Source organism: Nipponia nippon, unplaced genomic scaffold (assembly GCF_047370975.1).
Source record: "Nipponia nippon isolate SJK-2023a ecotype South Korea unplaced genomic scaffold, ASM4737097v1 scaffold_5, whole genome shotgun sequence".
Classification (NCBI taxonomy): domain Eukaryota; kingdom Metazoa; phylum Chordata; class Aves; order Pelecaniformes; family Threskiornithidae; genus Nipponia; species Nipponia nippon.
In genome coordinates, this window is record NW_028262369.1 from 51,644,194 (window position 1) to 51,665,695 (window position 21,502).

General features: G+C 40.3%; 1 protein-coding gene across 6 annotated transcripts in view; it reads right to left on the reverse strand.

Moving 5' to 3' along the window:
• The window catches only part of RASAL2 (RAS protein activator like 2), a 150,574-nt gene that overhangs the window by 59,254 nt on the left and 69,818 nt on the right, over positions 1 to 21,502 (reverse strand). The window contains exon 1 of one of the 6 annotated variants that reach the window (XM_087732294.1): positions 20,222 to 20,505. The exons of the other annotated variants lie outside the window; for them this stretch is intronic. Within the exon in view, the coding sequence (XP_087588420.1) occupies positions 20,222 to 20,234 (13 nt within the window). The 5' untranslated portion in view covers positions 20,235 to 20,505. Of the gene's footprint in view, positions 1 to 20,221; positions 20,506 to 21,502 lie in introns of those variants that run through there. 6 annotated transcript variants of the gene reach the window in all.

Below are 21,502 nucleotides of genomic sequence, written 5' to 3' on the forward strand. Positions count from 1 at the left end.
ACTGCTTTCTGCATTGCTCACTCTCAGGGACCAAGACTACAGATAAATCACATTGTTTCTGTGGATAAACAATCTGAAACCCTTTTCATCCACTTTCAATTTCTGGGAAGAAAAGGGAAAGAAAAAAAAAAAGGTAGACAGATTTTTCCCCTTTTCAACCTTAAAAAAAAGAAATCCATCAAGCAAATGAGTTGTAAACATCCCTGTGGGACACTTTTAATTTATCACCTCATAGATTGGTGATATGCAGTAATATTTATGCAAATAAATATTTCCACAAATAAATATTTCCACAAATAAATATTTACACACTACATAGAAATAGTCAGTTACCAATTAGCTGAGCCAATTACTCAGCCATGGCAGATGCCTCTAAAGAGGGAACTGCCCAAGGATACAATGAAGGTAGGGCTCTTTTCACATCATCATATTGCACCACTCTGCCCTCTGCAACACCAAAGCTTGTTTTGTTGGCCAGAAGGCAGGTTTGTGTAAGACAGGTGCCACTTACTACTATGAGTAGTGGTGATGATTGACCTCCTTTGAAGGCAGCGGTCTTGGCCACAGCGAGGTAGCCTCAATGACCTCCAGTTAGGATGCGGGACTTGATCTGAATTTCCTATTGCTAGGTGCTCTGGCCACTGAAATCCGAAACCTCGCTGTTGTGGGAATTTGTATTCTGCTGTGAAGAGCTTTTTCTCAGAGTGGGAGAAGTAGAGATGAAACAAACCTCCCAGCTTTGCAGGACGGTGCTTGCTACTCTATCTCCACTGTTCTGAATTTGAAATGGATTGGAGAAGGGCAGGAAAAACAATCAGCAACAAAGAAAAATCCTCAGGGGTTACAGTGAAAAGAATTAAGTTACTGAACTTGCAAATAAGGCCACAGAAACAAAGATTACAGGGGTGCCCATGATTTTGCAAAGAGCAGCGCAATGAAACTACTGCACGGTCTCAGTGGAACTTGTGTCAAGACTGTGGCACCTTCCAGGCTGGGCTTGTGTCCTCCCAGGGCTGGCAAGAACATCTCCAGATCTCAGTTCCTGCTTATGAAGTCCCGGAGATGACTCTAAAGCAGTCCCAAAGACCTACCTGGAGATGCAAAAAGGGGTAAGCACACTGGCAAGTGTAACTCTCGTCTGTCATTACTCATAAGGGGCTGGTACTGGTCTCTGTCACAGTGAACAACAGATCAGACCATCTGCTCCAGGCTGGCAGGTCCTACATGTCTATAATAAAGTTCTCAGCCTGGTCACATTCTGCACACCAGCCTTTTTATCAATTGTGACTTTTAGCAGTTCATAATAATCAATCAATCAAAAGTCACAATCAATAATCAAAGTCACAATTTTATCAGTTTGTGACTACTAGCAGTTTCTAATAACACATGGCTCAGCACGGGCCAATTATCTGCTACAACATCCTTCACTCTGATATGCAAGAAAAATTTGGATTTGTGAAAGGCTACATTTACCATCCACTGGAAAAAAAAAATCGTATTACTCACAAAAAATTAATTAATATTTCTTTCCCAAGACATAGATTCTGTCGAGGGAAAAAAAAAAAAATCCATCCTCAAATTCATTCTCCAAATATCTTTATTTGATATCTTTGTGTTGTCTTTACTAGGCAGGGGGCAGACTGTTGGTGTATGTTATCTACTGGTTAGGAAAATAAAAGAAAGATACAATAAGATTTCAGGGATTGGGACTTCCTTTTGTTTTGTCTGCACGCATCCTGATCTGATGGTACCTTGGTCTGAGACTAGAGGGGATAGAGAATATGTTTCATAAAAAGAATCAATTCATTCTGCCTCTCAAGTCTTGCTTAATTACAGGCATTTGAAAAATACGAACCCAGTTCAATACGACCAATTACCTATCCAGAACCAAGTGTTCCCAAAGACTGCCTCTCCAGTGCACTTGTATTAAAATGTCCCCAGCTGAAAGAAAACAAAACCCCACCCAAATATTTTCACCCCCTCCATATAGCTACCTTGGCACTCCCCGTGAGAAAACGGCAATTGCTGCTGGTCAGAGCCTTAGCTGAACAATCAAACAATCCTGCAATTAGCCTCTTGTCTGAAGGAAGGATCAATAAGCTACACACACCATACCCCCTTTTTTTAAGCAGAATTTGTCATTGTTTTAAATGTTGTAGCACTCATGCAGCAATAGTTACCACAGTGGACAAACAATCTAAATGTTTACCTTTTATCTATGCTGTTTTAGAAATTCACCTGCCTGGACAGGTTATTCTACATTTCAAACATGGTAATGCCTAGAGGCCTCTCACCAGGATGCGGCATGGCCAGACTGAGTACTGAACACGCACCATTTCTGCCCCAAAGAGCTTACGGTCTTAATGCGAAACAAGGCACTACGAGAGCGTGATAAAGCCTACACGGGAGGGAGGAAGGAAGAAGTACGTTAAGAAAATAAGACATGCAAATTAAGTAAGTTACCGTTTATGGGCCTCGGGGTACTTATTTCTTTTTAGTATAAACTTATACTAAAGTAATTATCCCCAGATAAATAACCGAATCCTAGGGCGTGAAAAGAGTATCTTGAGGAAGGATTTGGGAGAAAAAAAAAAAAAAAAAAAATCTTTGTTACTGAAGATTTGTAAGAACAGGATAGACAAGTGTTTCTCTCAAAGAGGACAGACAGAAGAGACCCTAGTGGGGATGTGGCAATGGACTAGAAAGGACTGAAGGATTTCAAGGCCTCCTTCAGCACTATTTGCTACTCTGTCAAAAGGCCAATTAGTCTTACGGATTAACTACAAAAGAAATACAGAAAACCTGCAGCACTTGACTATTTGTGACTTAGTATTTCTTTTACAAACACACTTAAAGAAATAACGGGCTCAAATCTAAGCTTGGAAGAGTTGGAGCACTTACGGGTTTGCTGTTGGCAGCTAGTATTTGAAGATGCTATTCAGAGATGTAACCACCAGTTGAGTGGTTTACTACAGAGACAAACAGAGATTCAATACTTGTTTCACGGACAACAGGAACTACAGAGCTTGTTTTACTTTACAAAGACAGTACACTAAAACTTTTGGCTTGTAGGGCAGGAAAGCAAACCAGAACAGAGATACAGCCTTTCTACTTTGCTATATTTTTATTAACTATTTTCATTGCGAGTTGCTGATCACCTACCACAGCGCACAAATAACGAAGGTGCTTGTTTGACCCTAATGGTTTGGCCTCCTCCTGTATTCATACATTAAAACTAAACCAAAACAAAAAAACCAAACAAGAACAAAAAAACACCCCACAACATACATATATATATATATATGTCATTTTAAAAAATGTCTTATATGCATGAATGAATGTTCACCAAGTGGGAATATTCAGCTGGGCCGCTAATTCAAGTACTTTCATCCCAAATAAACTACTGTGTTGAGCCTATTAAGAAGGGAGTATCTAATTCACTTTGAGCCTTTTAAAAATAAATAAGCATTTCACCAAGTACAAAAATTCAACATGCTCCAAGTCAGTTTATGAAATACCAGTACAGCATATACATTCAGTAACGTTATGGCATTCACAACTTCGTTAAGAGAGAAGAGACTATTTTTGTCTCATTGTCTCTTTAGGTTTGTTTCAGAGTGCTCGTGTGATGGCACTAATGAGACAGCACTAACGAGAAAGATCTCGTTGGGTGCAGTCAGTATTTACTTATGGTTTCTTCTACCCTGGTGAAAATACATACCAGCTGACAAAATTAGAGACAGTAATAGAAAGCAGAAAGATAGAAAGTGTTAGGAGATACGTAAGAAGGAACAAGAAGAAGCAATGTCTGAACAGCGTCTTTCAGATGATTATTACCTAATGAATTAGGAAGCCTCATATAAAAATAAATAAAAATGTTAATGTTTTATCTTGGAGTAAGCATTCTCTCTCATTTTGCTCACTTGGGGAGAAGTCAGACTGGGGCCCAATTCACAGACTGTCATAAAAATTTAACTGAATGCCTATGTAAGAAGCTTAGGGTAAAAGCAAACTCAAAACCGCCCATCTCTTTTAAGTCCCGAAGTCCAAGCTCGTGTTCTGACTAAAATAAAGGATAAAAAATTCTACAAGGTTTAACCTAAAGGAGAAAACTGAAATTTGCAGTGATAGCTTTTCCACTTTTATCAAGACAGGGGAAAGAAAGCCACAAGAAGATACATCAGAGAGAATGCGACCAAGTCACAGTATACTAAATTGCACAAAGCTACGAAGCCTGGAAAGGGAAATACAAAGGAAACTCCGCAAAGCTCACTTGCTACAGAACTCCATCATCAAACAACTGCTAGATACCAATTATGATCAAAAACTCTCCCAATCCATTAGCAGGGATTTTAAAAGAAGATACTGTGCTTTACTAGGGATTGAGTCAATCAGACAAGTCTTGCAAGATGATCCAGGTAAATACCAAAGATTTTTAATTTACAGACAGGTAATTCTGTTGGTGTTAGACGCTTGCATTGTGCTGGCATGGAAAAAAAGTGTAATTGAATTAGTGCCCAGTTCAGAAGGTGCTTAGCAAGCAACCTAAATGACAGTTCAAGTCATTCATTCCTAAAGGACTTTACAGTCTGAAAGACAAGACTTAACATGCAAAGCAGATGAATATACAGAGGAGGCTGGAAGAAAGGGCAAGAATATCATAGGAGATAATAATTTTTGGCTTTCAAGTACTGACTTTCAAAATTTCTTTTTGCGGAATGTTCTGAGGAAACTGTATGTGGCATTTAGTGAGTACAACATCAGCTGTTATTACTGATGCATTTGCTTTGAGGCGGAGGAACGAATCCTCCAGCTCTGCGAACGTGAGTCAGAAACGAAACAGATGCACATCCCTAAACTGTTCAACATATCCTCTGCATGATGTGCGTGGCCATACAAAATTTGGAATAGTTGCCCCTTTTTAACCTCCTCATGCATCAGCCTCTAAAGCCTCCTTTAATGGTTGACTCCACGCACAGCAATACAAATTGCCTGGACAACTGTGCCAACACAAAAGCGGACACAAGGAGCTACTGCACATGACCTGGAGATGCTGATGTCCTCGTTAGTTCCTAATGATCTTGGACTGCCCCTGCTAATTCAAATTACCTTGTGTTTGCTGCAGAGAGATTGCACACAGACAATTAACGCAGATCAGCTGATGCATGGCAACTTGTTCCCGCGATGTAATTTGTTTAGAGGCTTATGACTTAGACACACATTAGTATGATATCAATATTTATTATCCTTATTATTAAACAACAGCCTTGAGCCACGGCTTTCAAAACCAATCCTTTTACTTTCCGCGAAAGGGCTGTGAATCGAGGCATTCTCTATAAAGCGATCCTTTGCTCTGGTTATCGGGATATTCTCACAAGTGACTGGCTCTCGGACACATCAAAGATCAACAGCTCTTCCCTGTTCCTCTCAATGGGCCAGAAGGCTGCTCTCAGCTTCAGTACCTCTTGCTCACTATGGCAGGATTTTGCCCCTCAGCAATGAGAATTCTTGTTATGGACACACAAAAAGTCCCAATGTACTGTAGACATCTGAGGGATGCCACTAAACCTTAAATATGGCCCCAGAGTTAAGACACCATTTGGGAATTGGTATCTCTTTAAGATCAAAGAAAAAAGATAATTTAAGTACTCGGAAGCAAAAAATGCTACCTTAAATAGCTCAGCTTTGTGACACCCTTCAGACTCCAGGCTGAATAAATACTTCCTGATGTCTCTGAGCTGAGATTTAGGAGACATCTTGAGGATCTCCTGGTTCGGAACAAAATGTCAACACAGGCATACGTGTAAGGGGGCAAAAATGGCAGCCTCTTGAAGAGCAGCACCGGTGCCCAGCCTCTGCATACTCTTGTCCCTGTTCACATCTGGTGTGATATCCCCAAAGAAGGCCACAGCACATAGCGGTGAAGTGTTAGCAAATCAAAATAGACTCTGTGGGAGTCCCTTATTTTCCTGCGACATTCTGTACTGTTCTGGTCCTGCTAAGTAAGAGAACTGCTTACCATAGAGAGACTAGGGTAAACTCTCATCTACCGAAAAGAGCACAGCCACACCAGGTACCTGACCTTGGTCTGGATGGAAGACAACAAAACTGGGGGGAAAAAAAAAGCATCTGGATTAGTCGTCACCTACTTAACTAATAGACAAAGACCCATAATGTACTTGGACAAGTACAAAGATCCTATTGTATCTTGAGGAAAAAAAAAAAAAGACGACATTATAGCAGATATTATAACAAACATTTTTTTAATTAGTCCACAGAAAGGAAAAGGGGCACACATATCAAGCAGCCCATCTGAGCAACTCAGTACCCGGAAATTATCAAAATAGAAAGAAAACAGATTGCATCCTGAGAACAACAGAAACCATTAAGGAGAGAGATGGAATAATTTGTGGAGATGGGATTAAATGAACAGAACCAAATAACAACAGTTTGACATAGCAACAGCTTGAAGGGAAAGACGAAACAATAATCAGCTTCTATGTGTGAATTCAGTTTAAAACATTTTCAACCTCTTACTGGTATTTACGCTGGACTATAAATAAAAGAATAGTTTCAATTTTCTACCTGAATGCAGTTAAACTAATGTGTAAGTATCCAGAAACAGAGCACAGGATTGTTTGATTGTGCTACCTAGATTTAATTTCTAGGCTAGAGAACTATCTGATCCCATGGCTGAAATTTTTATTCTAAATGAATCTAAACGTTTCTTTTAAGAAGAAAAACTTTCAGCAGTCTCCTCTCATTTATCTTACTACCATCGCACACTTGAGAAGTTAAGCCGTAGGCATGCTGACAGAAATGAGTGGAAGTAGACTGAACACAGGGATCAGCTGGTCAAATGGCACAGAGAAGAAAAACAGACCAGTAAGTAACATTGTTTAGTCCAGAAAGATTTTCTGCATGTCACATGCCCATTTATAACTTGACCTTTGCCCAATGTGTTTGCAACTATTTCAAACAGATTGTAACCACTTTTAATTAACAATTGCATACCGCTTAAAAGCTTTTAAAAAGAAATAACAGGTAACTGAAGGACTGAAGAAATTAATTGCCAGTGAAAGTAGTAAAGGCTTCCCAGTAAAGTGTTAAAAAAAAAAAAAATAGAGTTAGTACCCTACCGTACCAAGAAACGAGAGAAGGCTTTTCTCATCTTCTGTGCTGCTATCCAGCCATTCAGCCACATCACCAGGAGAAAGAAGACTCATTCTCCAGCCAGAAAACTTTTCCATACAGAAAACAATAAGTGAACGAAGCAGGGTAGGAAGGGTGGGGAGGAGCTGATGGTCTTGGGATTCCAGTACTCCAGTTATTGTCTACACTGACAACATGAGAGCGTGATCCTGCCCTGTTCTCTCAACCCTACATCTGACAGCCAGCCCGGACTGACAAAGCAGGCATGGGTGGGAGCAGTAAGTGGGATCTGTACTTCTTGTCCCTTTGTGTCAGGTTTCAGTCCAAGCAGGAACAGAAAGAAGGCAAAAAAGGGGAGCAGGGGGAACCGAGGTTTTAAAATCCAGAAGAGGTAGCAGGTTATGATAGAATCAGTTTAAGTAAAAAGAAGAAAAAGGTCTCAGTGCTGAAGAAGCTCAAATAAGTCAGCACAATAGCTCATTAGCTAAGTGTAATATATCCCTATCATTCCTTATAGTGTTGGCTTTGTTTGTAGGCTCAGGTATTATGCTTTATGCTAAAAGAAAAAACAGCAAGCTTAGAGGCAATTTAAATACCCTCCCCATTACTGAAGAGCCTGCATTCCCCTGTTTACAAGCCCCTTCCTGCTAAAGCTATTATAACAGCATCCCAGCCTTTCTTACAATGAATTTGTTCATGCAATGGCAGGTTGATCAATCTGTGAATAGGAAGCTCCCACCCCTCCCTCTCCCCTCCTCCTGCATGGCGGCGGCATTGATCGGCAATAATGGAATCTGCTTCTGACTGCCAACAGCAGCATTAGAGAGAGGGGAGCTGCTCCTCTTCATCAGCGCCAAGCAGCAGTCACAGCCCCGCTGGGCTTCAGCCTCGACTGCAACAGGGCAAATGAGACAGAGGTAAGGAGAGAGCAGCGTTCTTGGGGGTTCACACAAGTCATCAGTGCTAACGGTCGGTTATTTATTTAAAAAAGGGAAAAAAAAAAAGATAAATGGGAAATAATTCTGCTCTGTCTAGACAGCGAGCTTGCTCTGCACAGCTTTGCAATGAAGACTTGTCATTGTGACTTTATGAAGGGTCACATTTAATTGTACAGGATTTATAGCATATGATTTATTCTACACAAAAGAGCATTTTACAGGTTTACACATGCACGAGCAGAGACGAATCCCGGTAAGTGAGGGACTCCTGGGCCCCACAAATCAAAATTGCCTTTGTCCTCAGGGGATGGAGCTGATGCTCTGATCAAACTGCACTCTTTAAAGAGACAGCCGCCTTTTGTTCACCATTTTCTGAACCTGTCTTTATTTTAAATAATTTATACAGTTGCCAATCCCTATTACAAACTAGGACACTTGCTGACCACTGACTAAAACCCAAGCCAAAACAGCAACAACAAAAAGCCATTAGATCAGCAAAGCGAAGAATTAGATACCAACCAACAAATGAAGACAAAAAATAGCTATCAAGTCCCAGCAGGGAAGAAAATTCCAATTACTAAGACAAACTGTAGCAAGTATTGTTTGTGCAGGACAGATATTTTCATAACACACCTGCCAAGCAGGGCAGATGCTATACAGAATTCACAATTAATGAGGGAACACGGGACAGACAGTTCAGGAGTGAGATACCACAGCAGCATGGAAAACTTAGCTGAGCTGTCCTCCTGTTCACACTGACGAAGTACATGCCTCCACCCCCAATATGAACAGAGGGACAAAAAAAAAAAAAATCAGAAACATTTCCGACATAATATAAAATCCAACGATAGAAAGACAGCAGATATATTTTCCATCTATGCAAAAAATAGCTGATTTTTTTGACAAAATGAGCTTTTCCAACAAATTTTACTGTGTGTGGGAGGATCACATTTTGTCCAGCTTCTACAAGTAGAATCTTTTTTTAAGACTGTGCAAACCGATGACGTAAATCTACTTGCAATAAGAATGGAATTAAAGAACTTTTAGAGAAAGGATTAGACAGCTATTTTCTTTTATCTGGTTGGTCAATATGAAACAAAAATTTCACCTCCTTCCTTTTAGTTTTCTGTGAAACAAATACGGTGCTCAAAACCACCTGACTGTCCTTCCATTGAAAACTGGTTTAATTTGCAATATTAACTATCAACCTCATAAATAATAGGTTCTAGAGAAAACAAAGTTAAGAGTATTGATTTCCCATGAATGCTTACCAATTTTGCATCCTTTCTAGAAGTACAGATCGTGTACAGATCCTGTTTTCCTCCTGGCTGCCTCATCTTGTATCATAATTTAGCTTTATTCATCCTTTTCAATGTATTATAATGTTCATGAAAACAGGGGAAGTATATTAAATATCAAATACGAAACTGGCTTATTGGAGTATTTTGAAATATGGGAACATTAAAAACTTTGTAAAAAATGGAGGCAGAACTAGCGAAGACTTCAGTCAGAAAGATGTAACTAGGAACTGAAATGGCATTAAAGTTTTTCATACTCTCCGGTGCATTAACATTCCTGGGGCAACACACAGAGGAGAAAAAAACTGCATAAATACTTCCCTACTATTTATCTCCTTTTTGTGTGGTTTAACAGGACACAGTATCATGCAGGAAGCCTGTCTGCAATGGACTGTCAGAAGGTGGAGATATGCATCAGAACAAAAGCATGAATTGAAAAGTCCTTGTAAGAAAGTAAGTCACGAACACACCCCCATTAGAAATCCAGGAAATTTAAAGCGATGGATAGATGCAGAAGAACCACTGACATTTAGAAACACCAAATCCATCAAATTTTGAAGCAGGAATAATGATTACGATCATCTAATCTGACTTGAAACACCTTTAGAACGCCACCCAGTGACTCTCATCCATTCATTGCATTATTTCTAGTTGAACAAAGACACGTCTTCCAGAAAAAAGGATATCCGATTGTAAACAGACACTGCAAAGGCATAAAGAGCCCGTCTGTTGCCTTGGTAAGCTGTTCCGATGGTTAACACCACTCGTGCTTAGCAATTTGCTCCTTAGTTCCAAGAATGAATTTACTGAGCCTCATCTCCCAGCCACTGGGCACTGGTTGACATTTGTACGCTTTGATACTCTCCATTATCAAATTCTGGTGTCAGAAATGTCCTCCCTATTTACATCCTTTGAATACCTAGTTTCAAACAATCACTTCAAAAATATCTTGAAACTCCTCTGTAGCACTGATTTTAATTTTTAAACCTTTTGCTGTGTAAGAAAACCAGAGACTAAACTTGCTCCACAACTGCAGGAGGGATATAGTGCTGGTCTCCCACTAAAGCTTGCCACAGGGAGAAGAAACACTGTGAATAGCTTCTTGAATTTGTCTTTCTTCATCTTAAAGCAGGTCTTGTGCTCTAGAGCTTACCAAAAGCTTTCAAAAAGTCTTGTCCAAATTTTCCAGGACAGACAGTTTTTGAGATAAGCTGCAAATAAGCATGAGAGGAATATTCAAAACATGACTAACTTATTTTCATGCTGTGAGGTCTACCTACACTGGAAAAAAGTTTGTTGAACCAATGTAAATACAGATACAAATTGCTCTATTGACCAGAGTGGAAATATGCAAAATGTGAAAATATAGAAAGGTGGGAGAGATCAAAGTAGTAATAAAAAAAAAACCAACCCCGAAACCCGGAGTAAGAAGCTGCTAATCTCTGCCTTGAGAGACTGCTGTTTTCCAAAATTAGCCCCAGTAGCCGTACAGAACAGCAGGTGAAAACATGAGAAAACTCCTTCAAAGTGTTTGGGTTCATCTCCCTCACCCTTGAGTTCCAAAAGCAGATGAGTCCACAAGGCTGAAAATTAAACCAAGCCCTTATGTTTTGGAACCTCATAAATAAACAAATCATTTAAAACTTGTATACATCCCCAACTGGTAATTCTTTGCATTACCATCAGCGAACGAGCTTCTGCTCCTTTCTGCAGTTGTCAGAAATGTCACCCTCCTACAGTTATGATTTTGAAACCTATGAAGCTAAGCAGCTTTGCCATCCCATGGATTTAAAAATTAGCATTCTTGATAAGTGAAACTACACAGAAGCATGAGCGCTCAGATTTTTCTACAGGAATTTTAGTAAATGATAGTTCATAATATATGCAAATAATAGAGCACAGATGCCTTCTGATGCAGATGCTTTGTAAGCACAAAGTCACGGTAGTATTATAAATCATAACGTATTAATGTTCTCTGCATGAGGCACTTACAGGAAGAGGAAAAATGGATCGTACTTGCACTAGGGACAGACTCTGACGGACTGATTGATGGATATTGCTACAGTCAGTAGATGATGTCTTCACAGCAATATACATCAGACATTGTACACCCAAGGCATTCTTATTAAAATGTTTTACAGTTAATTTAGGAGTGAATAAAGACAGGATATTTTCACACTTGAAAAATGAAATGCTCCCTTCAGAACAGGGGCACAGTGGGTAGGGAGAGGGCAACTTTTTTCACAAAAAGCAGGCAGGCAGAGACATATAAAATAGCTTGCTGAGGCTGCAGCACTAGTTAATCCACAAGAAACAATAAACATCTGCTTCTCTAACTCCTGGATCAATGTCATATGTACCAGACAAGACTACTCACCTCTAAACTTGTCCATTAGGAAATAGGAAAAGTTATTTCAGTCATTTTGCCCCAGAGGAATGCCAAGCAGTAATAACTTTCCAAACTCATTCAATGCCACAGCACAGAACAAACAAGCTAGCTTGAAAATACGTTTCCAGACATCTAAAAATGTCTATATGCAAAAGGCTCTGTTTCCTGCATTAAATCATTTTAAATGCCTATCTATAATGAAAGTAATTTGTCTTGGAAAAGCGGTATTACAATATAACAGCCTTCTAACCACGCCATAATCTAGTTCAGGAGCATCCGGACGGACAAGGCCAAGTAACTCATTGTGTGTTATGGAACCATGGTGGAAGGATTCACAATTATTTTGTGACATGGATAACTTTCTGCCCTTAAGCTACGTAAGCAAAACCAGTGTGTAATGCCATGACACAATCCTACGAACCAGCTATGAGCAGCTGAACAGAATAATTCTGCTGCAATATAAATCAATAGCAGATTTACATCAGACATGAGAACATGTGGATAGCCCTGTTGGAGCATGGCAAAGTACAGAGAAAGGCCTTTTTATCAGAAAAAAAAAATTGATGGACACTCAAGTCTCTCTTTAAGCCAGTCCATTCTGTCGTGGAAAGTGAAACTGCACTGATGAAGTACCAGCCCACATATACACATTATCGTCTAGTATTTTATCCTTTCAGATTGCTTAATGAAGTGATTTTAGCACAGTCAGTGATATTTAGCACTCACTCTCAACAGCTCTCATCCAGCTGAAGACGACAACGTCTATGTGCCACAGCACTGCCGCAATATTATCTTTTACCAGGGTAATAGTTCTCCTTACTTTCCAGAGTGAACACCACTATCCTTCCAAACCCAGCTGAGATCAGAGATGTTAACCTAGCGGTTACTCAGGAGGGAGGCAGAACACAGAATTTCCTAAATAACAATTGCCAGAGCAGTGAGGAATCCAGGGGCAGCGAAAGCTGAGCCTGCTGACAGCCTGTAAAGATAAATAGGGACAGAAAGGCTCAAAATGAAGGTGGGAAAAACAACAAACCTTGAAGTTCTCTAGTGTATAATAATACAGGCAAGAGCTCCCTTGTACAAGTGACATTTTAAATAATGTCAGGAAGCTATTTCCACACTTAGTTTTGACAGGGCATTGGAGACAAACAGGTCAGCAACTGAAATGAAAATTTAAACTAAACCCAAAGGGTCTAGCCTTTATAAAGCTCTTCCATGCCCACTGAGCCTCCCTAGCAAAATCATCTGGCCTCGTGGCTGGCTATTCATACTTCACTTTTATGGAAACCGAGCAGCAAGACCCTACTACAAACACTTCAAAAATAGCTAAATACCTAAGTCTAGTCATGGGCCTCTCAGACAAAATTCACTTAAGTCAGTTCACTTGGACACAAAGAACAACACTTACCAGCATAGAAGTTGGCTTATACTTCCCTTGCAATATAAAGGTAGATCTAACTGCCTATATGCATCTAATCAATGCTTCAAAATCTTTTCCATAATAGCAAGCTATGTCTTAAGAGACCTCTCACTGCACTGTGTTTCCTTGGTGCATGTGAACTACTTTGAGTATACACAACATCTTAGAATTATAGACATGCTTTTCAGGTTAAAGAAAAAAAGCTGTCAAAAGCCTATGAAGCTACTTGCTAAGGAGCTGAATTTTAAACTGCTTTTAAAACATGTCTTCAATTTTTCCATAATATTTTCCTCCTGAACATTCTCACACAACACAAACAAGGTGGCTTTTTTTAGAAGGATGTCTGCCCCAGTTCCCTCTCTAGATCCCAGTATTGTGTCTTCCTGGCAAAGCTGACGCAAGACTGTAATGCTGTAGGGGCTGGAGATGAATCCTTCATGCTGCTGACTGTACCTGCCCACAAAAATAAGTTTTGCCAAGTTTAAGACTCTACACCTCTATACTTTTTTTCCCCTAAGGATGTATTAATAAAGAGATGCTTGAGGAGAGCAGGAAGACTGCGAGTCAAACCATCAGTTGAAGATCAACAGGGTGAGCGAGACACGTACCTGCACCCACACCACAGAGAATGTCCAGCATTGTATAAGGAAAGAAACTTGGCTCTATCTAGAGGCCGAGGAGGTAAGCACAGAAGGAAGCATCAGGCCGCTCATGTACAGCAAGAAAGATGCAGTCTTAAATGATCTTTAAAAAATTACTGTAATTGAAGAATAGACAAATTACTGTGATTTTGGTTCTTGGGCATGTTAACCCTAAGTAAGCCAGTTCCAAAACCCAGAAGAACTAGCAACGGGACAGTTTTACTGCTATAGGTCAAACTGTCCTGTTATTGTTGTCCACTTTCCCATGGAAAAACACTTTGCCAACGTTACAAAACAGTGACCTAACCAGAAGCACTAAGAGCTCTGACACAAATATTTCTGCTGGGGAGAACTACTGGATTTTTCAGAACTTCACTGATGAAGCAACCATAGGTTTTTTTTCCCCATTTCCACACCAACTTAATTACATTTTTGTACTCAATCCAACTTCAGGTATCCTCAGCATAGCCAAGGGATTTGGCTAAGTTATGCTGCTAGCAGTATGGTAGTTTGTAAGTATCTATTAGTGACTACTCTAAAAACATTAAGCTAATTTAATTCCAAATTAGGGCCAAGACATTATTTACAGAGTCATCCACTCTGGAGTGCCTTTCCAAACTGTGAGCCATATGCCTCATGTCAACAGACATCTTGTATTAAAGTATGAATACATCCAGCTATATATTTAACGAGCAGTATGCAAAGACTACTTAATTTCTGATGCTGGTATTCAGACGATTACTTTTTTCCCAAGAATGCATTCATGAAGAATACCTTCTATATTCTTTCCCTCCAACCAGAAACATTGGGTGTTGAAAACAAAGAGCAGACTGAAAATGTCCTGAAAACACAGAGCTGTAAAAACAAAATAAATGCCACACTTTCCCAGATTTGCCAATCACAAAGATTGATATGGAAGCCTTTGCTCAGTAACACTGTGAAAGCGACAACTTGAAATGAATCGAATCTCAAGCACTTAAATTTAAAAAAGGATTTCTAAGCTAGCATCTTTGCTAGAAATGTTATGTTAGTTCTGAAGTTATTCAGCATTAGAAATATTACTTTAATGCTAAGACTGGCAGAAAAATTAAGAAGCTCTGAGAGGTGCCAAACCTTCAAGAATGGACAAAGAACATGAGAGCGCAACATTAAGGGTCTGATCCCCCGCCCGCTGAACCCAGTTATATCACCTGCTTCACACAGCTGAAGATCCAGCCCAGAAATCCAAGAGCTCTTCCATCTTCTAAAGTAGTACGAAAGAGGAATAGGGAGTGATTTTTTGAATTTTGATACTATGAGGACTGAAATCGCCAGTGTCTCAAGTGATACCAGCATTGCATTGTTTTTCTGAACAAGAATTTCCAAGAAATGCAAACTTCAAATATAAGTACAGCTTAAACATGACCAAGAGAAAAGTTAACAAGAACGAACACAATTTTTGTAGAGCTACTGGAAGGAAAATAGCAAAAACCAAATACAAATATTTGCTGACAAAAAAAAAAAAAAAAAAAAAAAAAAAAGCACAGCTTCCATCCTTCTGTCCCCCAGACCTGCATCACCTAGCAGTAGTCCTAGAAAAATCAACCTTTCCAAGCAAGGAAGCTTTGCTGGCTGTACTTCTAAGTCTCACAGGTATTAAGAAGAAAAAAAAGTAACTGCCCAGAAACCACACTGCAGGCTGGCAGTAAGCTGAAGCACCCGGTCCTCCCTGCCCTGTCTCTAAAGGCACAGGTCTCATAAGCAGTTCAGAGTACAGCACCACTGCTATCTTACAGATGATCTTAAAGGCCCTACAGATTTTATCTGTTCTAAATCATTATAAAGGAGCTTTATTAGAAAGACAGACAAGGAGAAGCACTTAATACATGATGGGTTTATCAGCCATTACATTGGAACACCATGGAAAAAGTATCTTTTAAATAATTCTTCCCAGTGCTTGTAAAGTAACTGATAGGGACAGGTACAGTACAAAGGGTTGGCAATCTGACAGGTTATTACTATCCTCAAGGACTCAACTGCTCGATCCTTCGCACTTCAAGATGCTGATGTGCTATGAATTGTCAGAAAGAGAAAACAAGCAGGCAGGTTTTGGGGGAAAGAGGACATCTTGCACTAAGCTGTCCTCCAAGTTGCTATTGGTACAGAAAAGCACTTCCCCATGAATACTGCAGTCAAGTATGGAAAAGGAAAACAATTTTTCTTGCTCACCCTGCAGGCCACATAGTTAGCACAACTCCTGTCCTCACAAATGCTGAATTTTGCCCAAATTCAGAAAAAAATACAAGTGAAAATAATTGATTAAGGCAGTTTTGTTGGAATACTACTATCATTCATGTTGGTCTCTACTATTACTTTCTGAGCTACTGTTTTTTGTTGGACATACACTCTTAACACTCTCAACCAGCGCAGGGAAACAGCCAGGAATGATTTTTCTTATTTAGACTAAGTTATTTGGATGACATCTCCAACAAGCAAACAAATGAAAGCACAAATTAGTGAGGGTTGGGGTTTGGGTGGTGGTTGGTTTGGGTTTTTTTTGCCTTCTATGACTGGACATGATCACATAGATAATAGAGAACTACAATTTTGAGAAAAACAGTTTCAGATGAGAGAGAACTAAACGTCTTAATCATTCAGTCTGCAACATTCTGGTGCCATCAGAATGTGTAAGACCCACACAGATGGCTTCAAAGTATTTTGGGAAGCAATTCAACACGATCAATATGCAATATTCTACTGACCGTGTGATTTCTTAAGCTTCTGGTCAGATCACGTAGGAACTGCCACACCATTCCATCAACTGATTTACCCTCTTCCTACAAGCCTTAGTACAAGGTAACAGGTTTATGTAGCACTCTCACAATGAGTTCAACTTGCTTGTTTTCAGCACAAACTAAATACCAGCGATTCCTGCAGAGCCGGGTTGAGGGTGCTGTGCCAACAGGGAGCTTTACTCCACCCTGAGGTCACTGCTTGCTCCCTTTATACGGCAAGAAACCGCAGCTTTGCCGACATCATCAGGTGGGAGTTGATCTCTCCTTGATTGGCACAAATGGAAAAGGAAAAAAAAAAAAAAAAGGAAAAAAAAAAAAGAAAAAGACTAATTCACAATAACCTGCACCTCTAACACCAGATAATGAGACAGAAAACCACCAACAAAAAACTGTTAGTGTCTGGTAGCCCGAAAGCATGCAGTTTGTACTTACCAGGTATGCAGCAGAAAAGCAGGACCATTCTGGAGAACGAGTGGTTGTGACCAGCAATATGATTTCCTACCCCTGCCTATGAATCATGTGGTCTCCCTCCCTCTTACTACTCAGTTCCACCTGTGTTTATAGGAATACTACGTTAATCTCTATGTAAGCATCAAAATAAGGCAACTGCCAAAGCCCAAGGCCTTTCCAAACACTAGAGATCAGTACAAAAAAGGCAGTACATGGAGGGTTTTTTAAATCTGTTTCCAAATTAGGGACCAAATTTAGTGGCGAAGCAAGGAAACACAGCAAGGTAAGAGACTGCATCATCTAGGGAATTTTTACAAGGACATACCAAGTCCTCCATCTTGTGGACATGGGCTTAATTTCTGACTGACGCAATATCTTAAAGATTCTTCTTGGACACTCTGGCGAGAGTTCCCCTGGAGAATATAGCTGACGTTTTAGAGTGACCTTAAGACATACCAGGACAGGGCTTTAAGAGCATGAATGCTGTGAAAGCTGGCACTAGAATGACACTGTATTTTGCCCATTTGGCAGTCTTCCTGTAGCCATTACTCCTAGAATCAAACAAACATGGAGACAATTACAGCCTCTATTCTAGAAAAGGACCTGGCCTTCACAGTTTGAGTGCAACTGAGCCTGAAAAATCTGACTGAAGCCTACTACAAAAAGGATCAAAACATGAAGGAAAATGAATATAAAAAAAATATTTCAATCTCCTCTTTTCTAAACCAGACTTGCATTTCTGAATGCTGGTGGTTGGTGCCACTTTTGAAGGTTGCCCAGAGGCCTACTCTAAGCGAACACGTCAGTGGAGCTGTTTCACTTCTCTGGCAGGCATCCACATCACCACATTGCCCTCCTAAAGACCCTGCCAAGCATGCTGCAGGTGCAAGAGAAGAAAAATGCAATGTTGTGTGTCATCTCAGCAGATCCACTGCCTGACTAAGGAGCAGCACTGTTCAGCTATGGAAGGAAACTCTATACAGACTCACCATAGCTATTTGTAGCTGCCATCATCTGCTGAGATAACTAGCTATTACGCAACTCTGCAACTCAGTTTTTGCAGTTATGTTTACCACGACAATTTCGGCACCATTTCCCATTAAATCCACAACATGTATAGTCAAAGTCTGTTGACTATTTAACATGTGGAGGTGATACTGTTGAAACTGTAATCACTGACTGTAGTTGCACCATTTGCGTGCTGACTTCTTGTGCAGATTTCCCTCCCCCTTACTAGAAGCAGTCACCCATATATGTAGAAAATTAAATGGAAGGGGATCATTAGGTCTCCCTTCTGCCATTGGCCCAGTTTCAAATTCCACCATTATTAGCTCTCCTAAAAAACATTTGTACTGTCTGATGCCAATTAGCCAAGAAATCTAGATAAAAGGAAATATTCCCTTTGTGGAGAATTAAAGCTTCGAAAAGGTACGTACCTCTACAGGCTGGAAAATGAATCTGTCTCTTGATGCCAGTGAGCCATTTACAAATGCTGTCCATACCCTGTGTATTTTGCCACATCACAGAACTCTCTGACTTCCAATATTACATAGCTGGTGCAATACTTACTCCCAGATACCAGAAAATGGCACGGAGCAGTTCAAGCCTCAGTATACCAGAATGCCCTTTCCTCCTGCTTATATACAAATGAAGCTGATGTGTTCCCATGAGCTTTAAGAAGCCATGACAGATCCTTCTGACAGAAGTCACCTCAAGTATTTATTACAATTACATAATTTTCCCCTCCCCACAGATTTTAGAGAGAGGAAGAGCAAGAGCACCCACACAGTATCACATAAAGCTAGGCACAACATGAAGGATTTTGCAGGAATGTAAGTTGCTGCTCACGTCTGCCTTCCAGAACTCCCCAGTATTGTATTTTTAATTCACTACCCTATTAACATGTTAATCGTATGAAAGAGCCCCCAAAAGAGAGAGGAAATTCTAAAGGGTACCTCCTGGTAACCACCCCAAAATCACCTAAATGAAACTTGGAAGGGACCAGGATTGTGTTGCCTTGAGCTTTTCTGATTAGTTTGCCAAAAGTTTGCTTGTTTTTGAAAGAAACACGTTTGTCCAAAAAAAGCTAAGGCAGAAGGTTTTCATTTTCTGATCATGTAATTCAAAAGCAGCTGCAGAACAACCTCATTGGTTCAGGCTAACAAAAACAGTCTCTGCAAGTTAGCAAATTAGTATTCTCCCTGGTCTACCGATGAGGAGGAAAATGACTAAGAAGGACTTCATAATCAGTACCTATTAAAGGCTGTTTCCAAGGTAGAAAAAATTTGACTCAGGAGTTTCCGTTCCCAGTTTCCTTAGACAACATTTATTGCTTTTGTAGCTACTGAAAAATGTCTAACTATATCAAAAGGCATGAAATTTAAATGCTTTCCAGCTTGCTATCACTTTAACAATACATTTTAAGACAAAAGCTGCTAGAAAAGCAAGCAGCATTACTAAGGCAGTGCCCTTTACACCGAAAAGAAAACAAATCCTCTTGTTTTTATGAGCAACCTGTAGGATTCCCTGAACTGCTTTGATTTACCATCGCTTGCTGGAGGACAGGAAGCAAGGTTGGCAATATCATATGCTGAAAACATCACACAGTGCCAGCCACAAGTAAACACTGAAAAATATGCCCACTCTGTGCCCTTGAAGAATGATGTCTGGCCTTATCCAGAAATCCAATGTCTCATAAAAAGGTACTGACGTATGTTAAGTAAGTAAATACTTTCAGGGAGAGGGAGAAAAGTAAACCTAATGATTTAAGTAGCAATAAACTAGATTTTTAACTTTGAAAGCCATTATAAAAACTTGTTTCTCATCTTCGCATCTACATGATGTTTGAATACTAACATGTAATTTCTGTACTAGTGAGCAGAAAAGTACCAAAAATCCACTTTTCCATTCATCACATTAAATCCATGTCAATACCTCTTCAAAAACCTGTATATAAAACTGAAATAATGACGAAAAGAGTTGATATATACATGCAACAGAAAGAAAACCTCAACATTTCTAGTTGCTTTAAGTCTAGTCACTTTAAATTTTCAGCAAAATACCTATGTGCCTCCTACCCAGTCCCGCCGCACTGGAAACATTGCAGCAATACAGTCCCCTATTTGCATGGACCGTGTCAGGAGGGATCTTTCTCACCTGTGAACTGCATTCTGCGGTAATCCTAATACCTCTACCATGGTCCTGCCACCATGCCAACCAGAAAGTCGGCGGAGCCGCTGCACACTTCTCTCCTGCGCTCTGTTTTCTCTGCCTCAGACGGTTTGGAATGCAGAAAAGCCAGAGCCGAAGCCCGTCAAGCGCAAGCCTCTCTATTCAGCTCCTTGGCTCGAGTTGAACAATAGCCGCCCTTCGGTCGCTCGCTCGCCTGCCCTCGCTGCGTATGGGATGCAAACAGCGACATAATCTACCCGGGATGGGTAGACACTTCATTTTTCCTGTCCCAAGGGAGGGTGGGGGAGCTGAGAGACAGCGCAAGCACTCAGGGTGGGGTGGAAGGCGTGTGGGCAGGAGGAGACTCCTGTTAAGCAAAAACACATCCGATACTGAGAAAATCCAAGGATTTCAAGCAGCTGACTTTAAGTCTAAAATCAGCTACAGGGAAACTTAAGAGGCTGATATCACTGCATACACTGTCCAGACTACAAGAAGCCAGTCAAGATGAAAACGTGGTTTTGTGAGCTGAACAAGGAACTACGTTTGAATGTGTCTGACAAAACTGCACTTTATTTGAAGATGTTTCCCCACTTCAAATGTTTCTACAGCTTAGGAAATACACAGTACCAAAACAGCCCTGGGGAGTCACTTAAACAAACAATGAACTTTTTTCCCCCCTTTGTTTCCAGGACTGCCTTTTTTTTTTTTTCCCCCTTTAAATTCAATCTAAGATCTATGGCTTTGAAAGTGAAATGGTGAAGTCTGATACCAAAAGCCTTTTCCTGAGCTCTGTTCTTTTTTATTTTAGAAGTGCTGAGAGCTGAACTTCCAGGTATAGCATTGCTCTAAAATAAAAAGACAAAAGCTGCTCTTTAAGGCACAGAAGCAAAAACCTATGCAGTTTGGTTACTGCTGCCATCATAATGTCCCTTATACATTATAATGCCCCTGCTGAGAATAGCATGTCAAGTTGGATCAGTTTAAAAGACAACAGTTTGATTCCCAGCAGATCCCACCTGCCAGTCGGGGACCAGAGCAGACAAGCACACACACAAGAGGAATGCAGAGTTGTTCAGCCTGTTGCTAAACAGCCTAAAATTGCTCACGAAGAGCTAAGAGGCTGCACGCTCTCTCCTACCTTCTGCAGTCCTTGAGAGAGAGAGTGGGGGGGGGGGCGTTGAACATACCTATTTTACTCTAATTTTGCCACTTGTTTGCAACACAATATTCTCCTCCGATTCTGCCCTTTTTTCCTCTAATGCT